An 18,386-nucleotide genomic window follows, 5' to 3' on the forward strand; every position below is an offset into this window, starting at 1 on the left:
TACCCTATTATCTTAAGTGGTTTGCTATTTCGCCTAAAGCTACAATCATATATATAGGGTTTGGGGAATAAGCCCCAGTGAACTCAGTGGAGCTTTAAACATTCATAGGATTCCACTTCACATCCTTTCTGCACTCACCTCCATCTGGTGTCTCCTTCCTTTCTGAATGCTCCATCGTTTTTCCTATATTAGTTTTCATCATTGCCGAGGCTTTAGAATGAGGTTTCGAATGCAATTTCTGCTTTATAGCTTTGGCTTCCTGTAGAGTTCTTTCTTTCAGGGAAGAGGGTATGCTCCCAGAAATACTGACTGCACTTGAAGAAAAATAATTGGTTTTTTTTTGGGGGGGGGGAAACCTCAGAGGCATTTGGAAGACTAAAAAAAGATACACAGCAACGATAGAAAGATGAAATTAAACTCAACACAGCAAATTATACAACCAAGGGAAACATCACAAACTTTTAATTATTTTAAAAGATGTTGCTGCCGTTATAAAACTATGTACATTGTAAACCAGGGATGGGGAAACATACACATGAGATACTACAGCTTTTGTCTGCTTTAGGACTGGCGCATATGAGATGGCTGCCAGTTGGCTTTAAAGTTCTCTCCCTGTTTACTGCCTTCATGCAGCAAACCATCTGCATGCAATGGTGTGCCAAAGGGATTCTCTCTATATACCATTTCAGTCTTCCAATAGAAAGCTTTTCTGGTGCCACAAAGGGGAAACATCCGTTCTTCCCTGCGGGAGGCACTGCATACAGACAGCTTGCCATATAAAGACAGCCATGATGGGGATGGCTTAGCGCCTTCTCAGTCGAGTGCATGATGCCTCACTGAGCACAGGACAGAGAGCTTAGGTTCTAGATCTAGATTCTTCAAACATCTCCAGTAATCTGTCCTATCCTACACAGGGTTGTGGTGTCATCATGTATCAACGGTACTTCTTTCATAAGGAAATGTTTTGCACTAGCAGGGTGTGATGCGCTTTGCTTACAGAACAGACCCAACTTTTTGTATAAACCCTGCAACTCTTTGCTGGAGGATAGCACACTTGGATCTTTAACGTGGACTAGGAATATCCACGGGCTTTTCAAGCACTAGTTTATACTTAGAAAGCTAAGTCATCTACAATGCTATTTTCTGTACCTTTTCTACATGCCTAATCTTCTATATTCCTAGTTACAGGTAGGTAGCCGTGTTGGTCTGCCGTAGTCGAAACAAAATAATAATAAAAATTCCTTCCAGTAGCACCTTAGAGACCAACTAAGTTTGTTATTGGAACTTTCGTGCGTACCTGAAGTGTGAATGCACACGAAAGCTCATATCAATAACAAACTTACTTGGTCTCTTAAGGTGCTACTGGAAGGAATTTTTTTTAATTATTTTGTTTCTATATTCCGTTTTCCTAAATAAACTGTATTTTTTGCTTAACTGGCTTCTTGGGGAAAGGGAAAAAAACAAAAGGCATCTCATCCATTCTGCCACTGGGAGCATTTTGTGAATGGAGCTTTGGTCACAAGGCCCTCTCGCCAACAACTAGAACCTCAGGTTCCAAGCCATAATTTTGCCAATAATAATCTTCAAGACTAGACAGTTGGAAGTATAAAAAGCCACTGGATAAGCAATTTCTACATTGCTCCTCTGACACCCTTGGAAGAAACTCCTTTGGGAGAAAGGATACACAAGGCATGGTAATCTGTTGCTCTAACAGAAGAAGGCTGTCATTCTGTTTAATGTTAAGAATTTAAAAAAAACAACAACACCTCAGAACATTCTCCTTGCCTTTTTGAAAGCAGATATATTGTCAGGATATAATGAGACAATTAATAAGGCGTGTGCTATTAAAATGTTGGATTCTTAATTAACCCATTAAAATAATTATACCTGCCAAGGGAGGTCTCAGTTTTAGATATTGCTTTACAATATTTTGGAACAGTGATGGCACAGGATTGTTAAAAAGATTCTGATAAAAAGCTCACTAAGAGCTATATTTTTATTGGCGAGAATTAATTATGTAATTAATCATCACATGACATTAAGTAGACTACTCGTATAATGTAGATGAAATATGACCAGTGTTATGAGATTTTGCAGAAACTGACACACCAAATAATCAAGTGAAAATTGATTTATGCTAATGCTAGTCAAGCAAATAATTATGCCAGGCAATGTGTGGAACAGCCAACGTGAATGGAGAAGAACCTATCAGGCTGGCTAACAGCGACCCAATACCAAAACCCACCAAAATGTTCCTTCAAAATCATCAGACCAGTCACGTTTTAGATTCCTATTCCGGCTTTGAGAGACATACCGTATGTCTAATGCGACTGAAGGCTCAACTAGCTGAAAAACTCAACAATTATTGAAATTCTTTCTGAAGCACAAAACCTAACTAGCATAGTTAAGGGGGAAAGAATGGTTAATGGCCAATATTTTTTAATACTGACCTCTAAGACCTCTAAAAGGGACGTGGGTGGCGCTGTGGGTTAAACCACAGAGCCTAGGACTTGCCGATCAGAAGGTCGGTGGTTCGAATCCCTGCGACGGGGTGAGCCCCCATTGCTCGGTCCCTGCTCCTGCCAACCTAGCAGTTCAAAAGCACATCAAAGTGCAAGTAGATAAATAGGTACCGCTCCGACGGTAAGGTAAACGGCATTTCCGTGCGCTGCTCTGGTTCACCAGAAGCGGCTTAGTCATGCTGGCCACATCACCCGGAAGCTGTACGCCAGCTCCCTTGGCTAATAAAGCGAGATGAGCGCCGCAACCCCAGAGTCGGCCATGACTGGACCTAATGGTCAGGGGTCCCTTTACCTTTAAAGACCTCTAAAACATAAGTTTTGGGAGACAGCTGTGCTGGCTGGGATTGGTGGAAGTGCTAGACTAAAAGCATATGGAGGGCACCAAGTTGGCAAAGTCTGCATTAAAATGTGCCTCTGCTAAAATCCCCTTTCTGTCATTCTACATCCATTCAATTAGGGTTGCCACCTTTGTTCTGGCAAAATACAGGGCAGGGCAGGGTAGGGAAGTTGGGGGGCATTCCCCCCTCATCTGGCGCTGATGTGAAAGCAATCCATTCTGATCTACTGCTGTCTTACAGGATGCCCCCTCTGGAATTCCACACACACAAATTTCTAAATCTGTCTAGAGCTTAAATATGGCTCAGTTAGTAGAGCATGAGATTCTTAGGCTAGATCTAGACACATCAAAGAAGCGATTCAGTTAAGCACATTGTAAACTTCATACAGGGAAATCCCGTTGGCGAAAAACAGGATTCCACAGCGCCATCTGGTGTCACAGTGTTATAACACACATAAAGCACTTTATCTTTACGAAGGTAGAAGAGTTCTTAATCTCAGGGCGATGAGTTCAAGCCCCACGTTGGGCAGAAGGTTCCTGCATTTGCAGGGGATTGGACGAAAGGACTCTTGAGGTCCCTTTCAACTCTACAGTCCTATGGTTCCTATAACCGTTTACACACCCTTTCAAACACATACATTTGGAGAGGATTCCTAACGTGGGAGACAGAGAGAGTGTTGAAATACAGGGGGAAAAACTGTATCAATACAGGTCGTAGCATTTTACACTGAAAAATGGGTCAATCCTGTATTATACGGGCAGGTGACAACCCTACATTCAATGAATATGTATCAAGGGTGAGGCACTAATGCAGGCATCCCCAAACTCGGCCCTCCAGATGTTTTGGGACTACAATTCCCATCATCCCTGACCACTGATCGTGTTAGCTAGGGATGATGGGAGTTGTAGTCCCAAAACATCTGGCGGGCCGAGTTTGGGGGTACCTGCACTAATGCAAGAAACATTCCCTCCCACCCGACCTTCACCATATGGCCAAAAAAGCCCCACTTCCTGCACATACAAGCAGAGGGCTCCCTCTGAGTTTGGAAACCTGTAACAGCAGCGCTCCCAACACAAGAGAACTTGCTATATGCACAGGGACCTCTGTATGAGAACTGCAGCGTGCACAGCCAGGACCAATCTAAGCTACACAGAGCAGCACTCTTACACATACAGGGAACAATGCAGATACAAGATACCACAAGAAGCAATTCTGTAAGTGGAGCTCAATTTAAAAGGGCATGCTTGAATCCAGCATTATCCCTGCATGCTAAGTACTGTCAGTGACTGAGGGGAACTTTCATGTTCTCTGGCAGGCTAACCAACCACAATCCTACATGGGTGGGGTGTGTGTCCTCAGTTAAAAAAGGTAAAGGTATAGGACCCCTGACGGTTAAGTCCAGTTGCAGATGACTCTGGGGTTGCGGCGCTCATCTCGCTTTACAGGCCGAGGGAGCCGGCGTTTGTCCACAGTTTTTCTGGGTCACATGGCCAGCATGACTAAGCCACTCCTGGCGCAATGGAACACTGAAACCAGAGCAGCGCACGGAAACGCTGTTTCCTTCCCCCGCCAGAGCAGTACCTATTTATCTACTTGCACTTTTTTGCATGCTTTCGAACTGCTAGGTTGGCAGGAGCTGGGACCGAACAACGGGGGCTCACCCCGTCACAAGGATTCGAACCGCCAACCTTCTGATCGGCAAGCCCAAGATGCCCAGTGGTTTAGACTACAGCGCCACCCGCATCCCTTGTGTCCTCAGTTACTCATGCATTAATTACACCCAGCTTGAACTACTGCAATCCTCTCTACGGGGCTAGCTTTAAAAACAGTTCAGAAACTGCAACTAGAAGAAAATAACACAGCTGCCAGAATCTTCTAGGTGTACGGTAGTTGGAACCTATTACACAAATCCAGTTTCAATTTAAAGTGTTGTGTTAACCTTTAAAACTCTTGAGTTGCCTGTGGGTAGCTTAATTTAAGGATCACCTGCTGACGTGAACCTGCCAAAGCCCTGAAATAAGCATCAGAGTCTCTGCACTCCAGCCTTTTAAATAACCCGTTGGCGAATACTAGGAACAGGGCCTTCTTCGGGTGGCAATTCTGGAATTGTTTCCCTTGGGAGGTCTGTTAAGCATACTCTCTTCCTGTTTTTAAACAGGTGCATTTTCTTCTCTTTATTTTTAATTGTTTTTTTTGTTTTCAAGCAGATAAATTTTAAGGCTGATTTCCATTATTTTTGTGCTGTCTCCTTTAGCCTTAATGCTTCTTTGTTCTGTACCATTTTATTTAAATTGATTTTTAATCTTTATTTTACTGTAGTCGGAGGCTGGATTTTTTTCTGGCAAATCACTTAGGGGGGACGGACTAAGTGGGGTATACAATAAAATAACCCTTTAAAGGTCCACAACAATGGAAGGGACAATGCCTAAAAATAAGCAAGATGTTGAATTGGCTCCCAGCACTGTGTGTCAACTTAATGTGTGCAGTCATACAAATTGTTGAAGTTATGAATATAATGCTACCATAATGGGGTTCAGAACAAATCTCTGAACAAATGCAGGATTCCTCTGCACCCTAATCTAGTTTCACAACACGTGGCTATCTTCTGGTGGATGAATGCATATAATTTAGGATTATAACAACACGCCACAAGTCAAGTGCAGAAATTAACAAGGTGCTCTCTTTCACAGTACAATTCCAGAAATCTGCATTTTTAGTATGCCCTGAAATCACTGAACAAGAGATTATGTTTTATTAAAGGACTAGCACAACTTGAATGTTTTATTTCTAAAGGCACAACTCCCTCATAAATTTACAGCTCAGACATTCTGACTTAAATCACCTGGGAGAAAAGCTGTTTGCTTTTTTAAAGGATTCAAATGTCATATTTGAAAGCCATAATCTGTCTAATTTATAACCATATCATGAAGAATTCTTTTTCATCACAAAGTTTACTTTCAAGTCAGATCCAGTAGTTAACACTTTAATTATATGAGGCACAATTTATAACCACATAATGAAGTATTCTCATTCACACCCCAAGTGATATCATGTTACTTTATTTACAGGCAACAACAACAAAACGAGACTAGCATTCAAGACCACAGGACAATTCAGCTACTCACAACCTACACCATGGGCTGCATCTAACAATATCATCTGATTTATTCAAGGACTTCTGCTTGTGCAAAAGAACTACTCCTCACCCTACATACTTCTCAGATATGTTCTGGGTGTCCTCTGCCATTCTCCAGAGCAGATTTGAGAGGTGTGTAGGGGAGGAGAGGAAGGGGAAGTTCTGCCAAGGAGAAGTGGAAACGGAACAACTGTTGGATACAACCCTCAATCACCTATATCAGAAAATATATGCAGGCAGACGAGATGAAATTAATCAAAATTAATCTCTTTTTGTTGAAGCCAATTGTGGAGCCACACCCATGCACTTAGGACTTCCATTAAGTCCATCAAAGCACCAGTGCGGTTTAGTGGTTAGAGTGATGGACCCACACCTGGGAGACCAGGGTTCAAATCCTGACGCAGCCATGGAGCTCCCTGAGTGACCATGGGCCAGTCACTGTCTCTGAGCAAACCTACTTCACAGGGTTGTTGGTGGATAAAATGGGGAGGGGGGAAACCATGTGTGCTACCTTGAGCTCCCCTTGTAGGAAAGGTTGGGTACAAATCTGAATAAATAACTTTCCCGTTTCTACACACATGTATGCATGCATGCAAATGCAGGCAGTGCTACAGGACCATTATGGGAAGCAGGGGGCTTGGGTGTGCCTTCCACACTAAGAGGTAAAAAGGTAAAGCACCCCTGGACGGTTAAGTCCAGTCAAAGGCGACTATGGGGTTGTAGCGTTCATCTCACTTTCAGGCTGAGGGAGCCAGCATCTGTCCACAGACAGCTTTGCGGGTCATGTGGCCGGTATGACTAAAGCGCTTCTGGCGCAACGAAACACTGTGACAGAAACCAGAGCGCACAGAAACGCTGTTTACCTTCCCACAGCAGCGGCACCTATCCATCTATTTGGACTGGCATGCTTTTGAACTGCTAGTTTGGCAGGAACTGAGACAGAGCAATGGGAGCTCACCCCATCGCAGGGATTTGAACCACCAACCTTCTGATCGGCAAGCCCAAGAGGCTCAGTGGTTTAGACCACAGTGCTACCTGCTTGTTGCACTGCTGTGTGTGTGCTTGCAGAGGAAGGAAGAAGGCTCTGTTGAACTTATGTGAATCCTCCTGGTATGGGTGCTATAGCAATGGTTAATCCAAACACATTTGATAAGAGGGACTGTAGCATTATGATGGCTTTTGCATGTATCTTATGGTACCTCGAAACCTTGCCCCTGAGAGTTCCAGTTACTTCCTTTACTAGTGGGAGCAGAGAAGACTGAGCTGGGGTTACAAGTATTGCAAAATCAGAATGAAGCGTCAGAAACAGGCTGCAACTTAGGAAACCATATTTGATATGCTAGAAATGGCCAAGAGTTGACCAGTGTAGAACTTCCCCCTATTATGCCATATAAAAACAAATTGTTTTCGTGTGAAATATTGCAGCGAATACTTTAGCATCTCCACTTGGCAAGAGAAAACCAAGTCTACCCCCTTGTGGCCCACACAGTTCTCATACAGAAGGTGTTTGAGTAATTCAAATGTGTACCACAATTAGGCATTAGTCAAAACAATGGTAAAATCAGTTCTATGCCTCAAGAGCGCCCTAAATATAAAATAAAACCTACATTTACTGGTGGATATAAACTATTACACAGGTAGGAAATAGGAAACATTACAGTTCAAAGCTGAAATAACTATGGTGGTTTCATTTGCATTAGTGGCAGAAATGAATCTTCCTACAGCACAATGTTAGAAACTGAGGTATGAAAGCTAGGAGCTAAATGGCACCTTAAACCTAAGTTACGGGTACAACAACGGAATAGGTGCACTTTTTTATAACAAAAATACAAAGCTGAAAATGAATGAACTGTAACTAAAATCTGATGTTCATTTTTCACATGACCCAGTCCTCATCTGAAGCCTTCAAAAAACAAAGCCATGCTTCCCCTGCCTGCCTCCCTCATACTCTTAAGAGGCTTCCTTCTGCAGTCTTCAGAGAGTAGTTGGAAGTGGGGAGGCAGAAAAAGGTCCTCCTTTCCTTCCACTTTACAGACAAGCCTTGGATTCTCCCTACACCCCATTTCCTTCATGTAAACAAATCTTTTTGGCACCGCAATTAATGCATATTAAAGGCCTATACAACTGATGGCACAGACACCCATCTAAAGTGTCCAGTTCACAAACCTAAGACTTAAGTGTCCTTCAGTGATCCCACTCCAAAATTTGTTTTGACTTTAAGCATCACTGTAACTAACTGGCTAGTGTATTTCAAATTAAAAGTACATTATACATTAAAAGTACATGAAACAAGGCAACTAAAACCTAAACAAAACATGTTGGGTTTAAAAGAAAAGAAAGTTTTCAGATCCTCAATCCATGCACGTTTTACTTAGGAGGAAACCCCATAGAAGTTGGTTGGAATTTACTCCTGAGTAACAGTGGCAATTTTAATCTGAAATCTTCGGCTCAGAGCTCAGAAACTGCTCACGTTTATGAAATTCCCTGTCGCAAAATGCGCCTAAAACAATGGGAAGTTCAAACGCTGCTGCAACAGGCCGGAATACTTCTGAGATGACCAATAATAAATAAGAATCTCCAGGTGTTGCAATTAAAGCAAGAAGCTAATAGGTACACGGTACGTGTTACAACTGTCACAATTACGGATTTATTGCTGGGCTTCTTAGAAACAAATTCTCACCTGCCCATTACAGGCAAAACACTACAGAGGTTGCAATACCATCTGTGGGAGTTTACAATCCCACTGAGATTTTTTTGCTGGAGCTGAAAGGGGAGGAAAAACCCTGAAATACTGTGGTTGAAATGTTCTTCATCCCCCACGCACACCAAGACTGTGTGCTAAGACAAAAATAGCATTTCTGTCCAAGAATGTATGTTGTTCGCCAGATGTGATATTTGCAAGACTTTTTTGTGACAGTAATCACCGGTACAGAGTAGCAGATTTTTTCTGCTGGCACTCAAAGCACTTTTATCAATTTAAGAGTACTGGCAACTCATATTTTACCCCCCCCCCCAATCTACTGAATATATGTAACAAAATTGTGGATGTGATAGGGCTGCAGCTCTGACTTTTGGAAGACCATATGTTCGTGATCTTTAGCATGTCACACATTGCAAAAAAATTATTTAATTGTTATCACCAATTATATCAATTGCAGTACAATGTCAATATTCTTTTTTTAGCTGACTTTTCCCCATGACAAACTTAATAAGGTACCCCACCTATGAGACATCATGGCGGACATTATGGTACTTGACTTCATGGCTCACAGGGGTTTGTTGCTACTTGTCCTATTCGGGTGTTGCCCACAAGCCACTGGTCTTGCAGTTTTACTGTGGAAACAGCAGGCTGTGTGCTATGCCCTCCTTAAGATAATTATTTGGGCAACAGCAGACCAAGTCAGATCAGATGCTTCCCACATGCACAAATTCATCGAAGAAAACTGTGGACAACAGCTGTGTTGACACGGCACAGTAAGCCATAGTTAATAGGGGGGTGAGGCTTGTTTCATTTCAAACAAACATGTGAAGCAAACCACAATCCCCACTCCAGGCATGATAGTTTATTGTTCCCACTAGTAATAGAGGAGAACTGAAACAGGAACCATCCCAACATTCACAGTAAACTATTAACTATGACAGCACCATAGTTACTGTGTCATGCAAACTGGGCCAGAGTGAGCCTCCAATGGCAATGGCCCCCTTGCTATACATTTTCAACTGCCCACACTTAGTTACTCGTGACACATCAATGACCAGACAGAAAAAGGCTTTAAGCACTCTCCATTTCAAAAAAGTGCCCCTGCCCAATTGCCTAGTGTTATTTCTTCCTAACTATGTCTACCTACACAAGAAGGTATTTACAAGCCTCACTTAAAATGTACCCATGCATTTTATTGTCAACCAACTTGCTTTCTGATGTCAGTGTCCAGAACAAGACATAAATGGTAAGTGGCTGGGGAGTGGCTTGGGGAAACCCAACCAGATGGGCAGGGTATAAACAATAAAACTATGATGATGATGATGATGATGATGATGATGATGATGAAGAAGAAGAAGAAGAAGAAGAATAAGTCCCACTTCTGCTCTACTCTCCTTCCATCCTGGAAACATCTAGCAATACAAAATTTGCAAATGATGCTTCTCTCCACTGTGAATTGCCCCATCACATATGAGGAGCTAATGATGTGAAGTACAGACAAGGAAACCTGCAGTGTTTTGCATTATCACATTTTACCAAGTAAGGAACCAGATTTATTAGCTACTGTCCATTAGCTTTTCTTCGGAAGGTTTAATTCAGTTTTTTGTTTTGTTCAGCGGAGTATGCTCTTACTTAGTGAAACTGAAATGTCATGTCTGGCATGCCTTACCCTACAAACTCCCAAGAATAATGGTTCTTGGAATATGTTAGCTAGATGAGAGGAATTAGACATATACAGCAACTTGGATCAACTTGTACAAAGCCACTTGTGATTTATGTCAATGCCAACCATCTGCCACCATCCTCCAATTATAGAATCAGGGTGTCCTGCAGTGCAAAGCATCATTAATAGTCAAAGAACTATTAAATGAACTTTAAATAGGATTTTAGTTTCTGGCGCTCTATCCGAGCATTTGTGCCAGCAAATCTGTTTGCAATGACAGGGGAACATTCCTGCGATGGCCAGTATAGCATAATGTGTGATGTTGCCCTGATAAAGACAACATTTTGTTTGGCTGCAAACCTTATGTCTGTAAGGTTTTTGCGGATGCCAAATCTACCACACCCGTTATCTGGCAATAAAATGGTGTAACTCCATTTTCTAAGTACCAGTCAAAAATAATGTAACTTGTATTTTAAAAATGTCTACAAAAATTGGACTCTTGGGCTTTTCTTAATATGCTTATTATCATCCTGTGAGACTGTTTTCCTACTGGGAAAATAAGAAAATTATTGAATTGGCATGGACTTCAAACGACAAGACCAGGAAATGGGTATTTAGTCTACAAAGCAGGAACTAAGTACTGTTGAAGAAAGGAGACGCAGCAATTCAAGAAATCTTAAAATAGCAGCAGGAGGAGATTAAGCACACTGTACAATTTTCTCAAAAATCAAAATAAGCTTAACCCCATGCAACAAACATTTATATTACCCAGTGGCTTAAAGTAGTATTTTACATCAACACCTCTGTCCTATGAACATTATTCGACTGTTTACTAGGAATCGCTTTCCAAGTTGCAACAGATAGCAGCAGTCCACGGTCCTATGCACTCACCTGAGCTTCCTCACATCTTTCCGATTCAGAAGCCCCTTCCCCTGCCAAACTGCATTCAAGCTTCCTTTCACCTAATAAAAGCCACTCTGTGGTTCAGGGGGAGAGCCGCTAACGAAAAAGATTTACAAGGCACCAGATGCACATGCAAAACCTGCCTGAATGTCTATTAGCAGCTTCTCCACAATGCAGCCAATATACACTGAGATAGGCTGGCAAGATAGTATGGGTGGGGGAAAAACATTTTTATGCTAAGGATCTCTCTCAACTCTCATAAAACATCTCTTGAAATAAAACCAGTCATGTTACTTGCATACACCCCTACAGCGTGCCCGTCATCAAGCTGTACTTTACAGCACCCTATCAGCTGGGTGGCTGACAAGGAGAATAGCACTACAATAAATCTGAAGTACAGGAATGTGCCTGAAATGAAGAACGTTTTCAAAAGTTCAATTTCCCCCTATTTTTCCAAGAAATTAAAGGTCATCTGAAAATGTCAAAGGAAGAAAGTAACAAACGATAGCCAGCTCTGTAATCTATCCCAAGATGCAATGATTAAAAAGTGAGCATGTTATGGCTGCTGCCTCTGTCTCTCTATCTAGCTACCAACAGAGTACTTAGACTGAGTGCAACCCAGCCTCTCCCAGCTTCCTTCCCTCTTGCTTTTTTCCAGATATTAGGCCTTGGCCAAGCTTGGAGTCAGGCTGCCACTTGCCCATCCTGGTACAAGCAGACTGAGATCCAAAGGGCCAGAGGTAGGTAACATAGCCAAGGAAAGACAAGGGTCACGTTTCACATCATATAAACCAGGGATGTCCAACAGGTCAATCAGGATCGACGGGTCGATCCCTGGGAAGTTCTGGTTGATCACAAGCTCCTTTTCCTTTGCTTTTGCCTAACAGCATCTGCCCCTGCCCCCTCGCCCCGCCCTCCGTTTCCACATGATTGCTCGAACGGGAGACGTAGTTTTGGCTATGAGACAGATTGTTTCCACAGCAATCTTTTGGTGAGTGACTAAACCCTTTTTCCCTTTACTGTAGTCTGACATTTCCCTCCCTAAAAAAACCTCAGCAACTTTAGCCTGAAACACCTCCCCCCCCCCAAAAAAAAGGGGTAGATCACTGATCACTGCCAGTATTTTTTCCCTGTGAGTAGATCGCCGTCTCTTGGGAGTTGGACGTCCCTGACATAAACCAACAGCAAGGGCTGGATGCAGGTCACAGACAGGCTGGTGGTAGCACAAACACACTGGACAAATGAGGCGAGGACAGGCAAGAAGAGAAGCCTGCATAGCTATTGAGCACAACATGTTGCTCAGACTCAAACAAGTGATACAGAGTCAAACATGCATCCATTGGTTCCTTCAGCCGTCTGGCTTGGCCACAATGATGAGCTGCATTATCATTTTGAGACATTACCAGGTAGTGTCAAGAAACTACTTCAGTCTCCAGAAGCTGCTTTAGTGGCACTGGGAATATAAAGCACTTGGGCCCCTGCTGCCAAGAGCCCTCGGCAGTTTGAGTCCCACACTGCCTTACAAAAATTGTGGAGAGGCGCATGAAAGCAGCCACTAAGTGTTGCACTATGGAGAAATGGCACAGAGCTGGTGGCAACAAGCAGTCCTGGCCCCCTTTGTACCTTCTGGATTAAAGTACTGGAGACAAGATGAGATCCATAAATAGGGTATGTGTTGTGACCCACCACTGGAAATTTTGCAGTTTGGCTGAGGACTTAGATGAGGACAAGTTTTGGGCGGCTTCCTCGAGGGAAGAACCACCGGTACCTTACTTTGGGCCCTCCCAGCTAGAGAAGACAGCCTTGCCACCATCCTCTGCCTCAGAAAATGAGGCACTACCTCTGTCTGCCCAGACTTGTAGAAGCTAAAAACTACAAGATAAACCCCCTTGCTTTTTTTAAACCAACAAACTTAACTAAGTCTAGTGCTTTGGCAGCTTGCCAAAGGGGAAATGTTGCAAATCAAGACGGTAAACAAGAAAACAAGAGTTTGGTAGTGACAAAAGCTGTTGACTCAATTTATATATTGAAAAAGAGACAAATTTGCTTGCTGCAAAATACGTCGCTATTGGTCTTGCATTTTAAAGCTACAAGTACTTTGCAATCTTAAACAAGTTCTATAGATGTCAATGTCTAAGTATAAATTACAGCCCTGGGTTCTTTTGGGAGTATATAAATCAAATCAATAAATAAATGACATGACATGACATCTGGAAAAAACAGCTGACTTAAGTTTTCTTTAAAGATGTACGTGCATGCCCCAGTAGAAACAGAAATTGTTCCAATGGCCCTATGCCCTGGAGAGATTTACCTCAGCGAGTGAGCTGGGGCACCCACAATAGATTTACGGGAAGTTTTTTGTTCAATGAAAGAGTCTTCATCCAGAGGCTTGCTTGCAGCCGAACCAGGAGAACCTGTAACATATACAATATTAATTAGGGCTGCACTGTTCGATTAACTGGTCATAGGTTAATTAATTTAAAAAGCACTTAATTGACTAAAAGTTTTTATTTTATTTATTAAAGTTCTATACCAGTGTTTCCCAACCGGTGTTCCGCGGCACACTACTGTGCCGTGAGACATCGGCTGGTGTGCCGTGGGAGGGAGGCGGGCGAGTCGGGCGGCGAGAGGCGGCGGCGGCGAGGATCCGCGTCGAGCCGGGGGCGGCTCCGCGGTGGTGGTGCCGAGCGGCAGGGCAGCGCGCGCAAAAGGGAGGAGCGCGAGACAGCGGAGGAGGAGGAGGCCGGCATGTCCGGGCAGCAGCAGCAACAGCAGCAGCAGCAACTCCCGGCGACGGCTCCTCAAGCCCCGCCGCCGCCCCCTCCTCCGCCCGCTATCGCCGCCACCACCACAACAGCCGCCGCCGCCTCAGCTGCCGCCGTCCCTCAGTCCCTCGCTCTGCTGCCTCCTCCCACCCCGGCAAGGGGGAGGGAAAAAACTTTCACTTTTGTGCGTCCCTCCCGGCGTGACGCTGCGCGCTGACGTCACGGGGCGGGGCTTTAATGGTGGTGTGCCGCGAGATTTTTTTCCGGTAAACAGGTGTGCCGTTGCCCAAAAACGTTTGGGAAACACTGTTCTATACCACCGTTCATCTGAGGATCACAGGGCAACTTACAATATAAAAACTCAAAGATAGCAAACAAACAAAATCAACCACTAATATGGAAGACATTTTCAATGATGATGATGATAATGATATAACAGTACATATAAAACCAGGAGTTGGAAAGCACCATCGTAAAGAGGCATTCTTATGGAAGGCCCATAGTTCAGTGGTAGAGCATGTGTACTGATGAAGAAAGTCCCTGGTATTTTCAGGTAGGCCTGGGAAAGACTCTTGTCTGAAATTCTGGAGAGCCACTTCCAGTCAGCATGATGTTACTGAACTAGATGAACCAATGGTCTCTCAGGGCCCTCTCTTAAATAGGATAGAATGTATTTTCTAAGATGTTGCCTGCTGTGAGACAGAGTGCATTTTCTCTTTAAAACTAGAATTATCCCCTTTTATAGTTTCAAATTTCTCAAATGACTTCTAGAATCATAGAATCATAGAGTTGGAAGAGACCACAAGGGCCATCGAGTCCAACCCCCTGCCAAGCAGATGAGAGTTAAATAAAGTTTTTTCTTCTTGAGTTACCTTTAGAAAACTCAAGGTACACAAAATTTATCTGAACAGTTCTTGAGTCATTTCCAACCAACTGAGCCCTTGTGTCCCAGCCCAATCACTGGGATCATCTTGAAGATCACCGCGAGTTGCCCCCCATATTACAAAGGCCCAACTGGCCTCAGCCAGAAGTCAGGCATTTAGTCCCTAGCTGTGGAACACTATTCCAGAAGTGATTCAGCAGGCATCCTCACTTGTGACTTTCAGACTTTTGAAGACTTTAATGACTACAGGCCTCTGCAGTTGTTTACAATTTTCTTGAACAGCCCATTTTTTAAATTATTGTTCTGTATTGGTTTTAAATGTTTTTATGTTGCTTATGTGTTGCAAGAGAATGGCATATAAATACTTTTACAAATAAATACGAGCAATTGTAAATGGACCATTTACAGATACATACTTCATTGATGCAAAGGAGGCATTTGACAGAATTGAGTGGATGTACCGCGTGAAAATTATGGAAACACTTAAAACTGGAATTAATCTTTTAAAATGAGTGAATTATTTTACACAACTCCAAAGACAAGGTGGTTGTTAATGGAAATATAATCACATTAATTCTCCTTAGCCAAAGGGACTCTGCAATAATGTCATTTGTCTGCACGTTTACTTGCTTTCGTTATAGAACTCTTGGTAATGAGTTGGGATGGATCAGAGTATAAACGGAGTTAAAATGGGAGAGCAAGAGTGCCCCCATGAAGTAAGGTGTGGTGGGTGATTGTAGGAGATAGCAGCCAAACTTTGGAATATCCTCTCCAGATAAATACACTGATGCCATTTTGTAGCCAGAAAGATCTTATTTTCCCAGATTTTTAAATCTGTTTTAGCTTTAATCTGTTTTTTACTTTCTCCACAGTTTTCATGTTTATTTTTATTGTTACTGAACTTTCAATAGTTATGAGCTGCTATCAGAACTGTGCCATAAAAGAGACTATAAAATAGTATCTTGGATCGGGTCAGAGTTTGTCTCCCACAAATGAAAGGCATCCTTCTCTCTGCAGAAAGCTGTTGATCCAGTGGAGAAATGCCTCTGATGGAGGAAAGGAGGAGACAATTTTGGCTGATTCCTGAAGGGGCTGCAGATCTGCTCCAGAGGGTTGGGGAACCTCCCCGCCCCCAAATAACATGGAGATGGCCCTGGGGGAGTAGGCAAATCAGCGAAAGACATCTCCACTTTTCCAACAATAGGAGCAGGTCTGGATCCAACCCACTGTTGCTAAATACAGTGGTACCTCTGGTTACGAACGGTTCAGGTTACGAGCTCCGCTGACCTGGAAGTAGTTGCTCCTGGGCACAAACTTTGCCCCAGGATGCGAACGGAAGTTGTGCAGCAGAGGCACGCGCGCAGCAGGAGGCCCCATTAGCGAAAGCACGCCTCAGGATAAGAACAGTTTCATCTTAAGAACGGACCTACAGAACGAATTAAGTTCGTAACCAGAGGTACCACGGTAACATGTCATACAAGTTCATAGGACAATGAAGGCGGAAACAGTGAGATGGCTCATAGTTTCTGTAGAACAGTCAGATAATGTAGCACCATGCTTATACTACTGTACCTGTTATAATGCCAATTGCTGACTTCTCTGATATGGGGGACACTTCTGGTGGTTTAATTTTTGTGTAACTGGCTTTGGGTTGACATTGTTCCAGGAAGTTCCTTTGAAGCGAAATCATATGCTTTACTGTACATTGAGGGGAGGAAAGGTAAGAAGAAATTACATTCAGGACTCATGAGTTTCTTAATATGCGGTTACCTTGTCATGTTCTCATTCATATATGAGGCCATAGTCAAAACTAAACTATGGCTTACTATGAATGAGAAGTTTGCTGGTTTGTTCCTCTCTTACTACTCAGAGATGCTGTGTGTGTGTGTGTGTGTGTGTGTGTGTGTGTGTGTGTTGGGGAGGGCACAATCCCTGGTTCACTCATAATGCTAAGCCAAGCCTTCTGGTTGTTTCTTCCAAACAGGAGAGCAAAAGGAACTGTTCTATGTTTTATTTCTGAATATGGATTAATGTTATGTGTGAAGAAGGCCCGGTATCCAGTTTTTCTGATTCACCTTACAAAGCAATCATCCCTGAAGCCTACCAGGCTATGTTCCCAACAAAACCCTAAATAAGAACAGAAGCTTTCTGGGGGGTTTTCTGCAAAGTAAAATATATCTATACTAGCAAAGCCTCAAGAGTTCACCAACAGATATTTGCATGGGAGGCAAATATATTGGGTACTCAGGAGTAGGATGGAGGAGGAATCCGTTTTAAAACTGATTTTACACATGGAATCTGGCAGTTCTGACTCCTGCAACTTGCAAGAGACCATCAGCATCTGTGGAGGAATCTCTTTTCTCATAAAGTTTTAGAAGAAAATTGGACAAAATCTGATGGGAATCTTTCAACTGATTTGGATGGGGCTTCAATGTAGTCTTGCATCTAGGCAGTGACAAAACCGAGACCAGCTCAGGGTTAACCACAGCAGCCTGTGCCCTCCAAGGACATTCTTCAGGTTTTTGTTTTTTTTAAACCATGCAAAATGGGAGGAAAACCCATTTTAGCTATGTCACAAATGCATCACTGCACTCAGTTGGAAAACCAAACTGCTAATTCCTTTATCTGCATATAGCATTTATAAAGTATTTTATTACTTAAATACTCTGCTTACCTTCAAGAGATCCTTGATCCGATGGTGGTGCAGCAGTCTTTGCTTTACTATACTTGGCTTTTGAACAAACCTTATCCTTGGTGTCCCATAATCTCAGCTTTATACTATGATCTCTTAGCTTCATTAGAAAGTCGGTGGTAACATTAATTTCAACACTATGATTCCATGACACCCATATCTGGTCATGTTCAAGCCATGGTCTCACAACCTATTTTTTTAATTTAAAAAACAAACACAGGATTTTTTAAAAAAAATACATTAGGGGCCACAATTATTCTTTTTGCATTTCAAAAGAAACTTAAGATGTATAAACTGGGCAACTTACAGTGGTTGCCAAGAACTACTGTCCCTTCTTTATTACCCACCAAAGCCCTCCTGGACATCCTGGTTTTTGGTGCCTTTTAATTTTATTTTACCCTCCAATTGCTCCACTCTATCCCCTATTTTCCCACATTATGTCTCTGGGCTCCATGTGCCACAGAAGCACACAAAGGAAGAGAGAGTGGTCAGAGTTGTTAAAGGCCTGGCCTTTGCTTTCCTGCATGAGGGCAGCCCAATTTGGCTTTTTTAAAAAAGGGGGGGCTGGGACATAAAGGGACTTCAGCATCATAAGCAGGGAGTTGTTGTGGGTCAGTGGAGTGTGGTGGAAGAAAACCTGTAGCAGGGGGGAGTAACAGAAGCCAAGAAGCATTTTTACCTATTGTCAGCATCAGTATCCTAGAGCTTTAGGGTAGGAGAATTTTATCTCTTTGCCTCCGCTGCAGTCCTGAATTTGACTAGGCCCACCTTGCATTGCAAAAA

The 18,386-nt window shown here is 42.9% G+C and overlaps 1 protein-coding gene across 4 annotated transcripts in view; it reads right to left on the minus strand.

The window, feature by feature from the left end:
• CFAP92 (cilia and flagella associated protein 92 (putative)) overlaps positions 1-18,386 on the minus strand; it is a 58,895-nt gene that overhangs the window by 27,591 nt on the left and 12,918 nt on the right. For all 4 annotated transcript variants that reach the window (XM_081175943.1, XM_081175942.1, XM_081175945.1 and 1 more), the window contains 4 exons: positions 17,586-17,793; positions 16,484-16,609; positions 13,575-13,677; positions 139-314 (listed from right to left, as the gene is read on the minus strand). In XM_081175943.1, the coding sequence (XP_081032069.1) occupies positions 139-314; positions 13,575-13,677; positions 16,484-16,609; positions 17,586-17,793 (613 nt within the window). The remainder of the gene's footprint in view (positions 1-138; positions 315-13,574; positions 13,678-16,483; positions 16,610-17,585; positions 17,794-18,386) is intronic.

Source organism: Podarcis bocagei (assembly GCF_964188305.1).
Source record: "Podarcis bocagei genome assembly, chromosome: 2".
In the NCBI taxonomy this organism is placed as follows: Eukaryota; Metazoa; Chordata; class Lepidosauria; order Squamata; family Lacertidae; genus Podarcis; species Podarcis bocagei.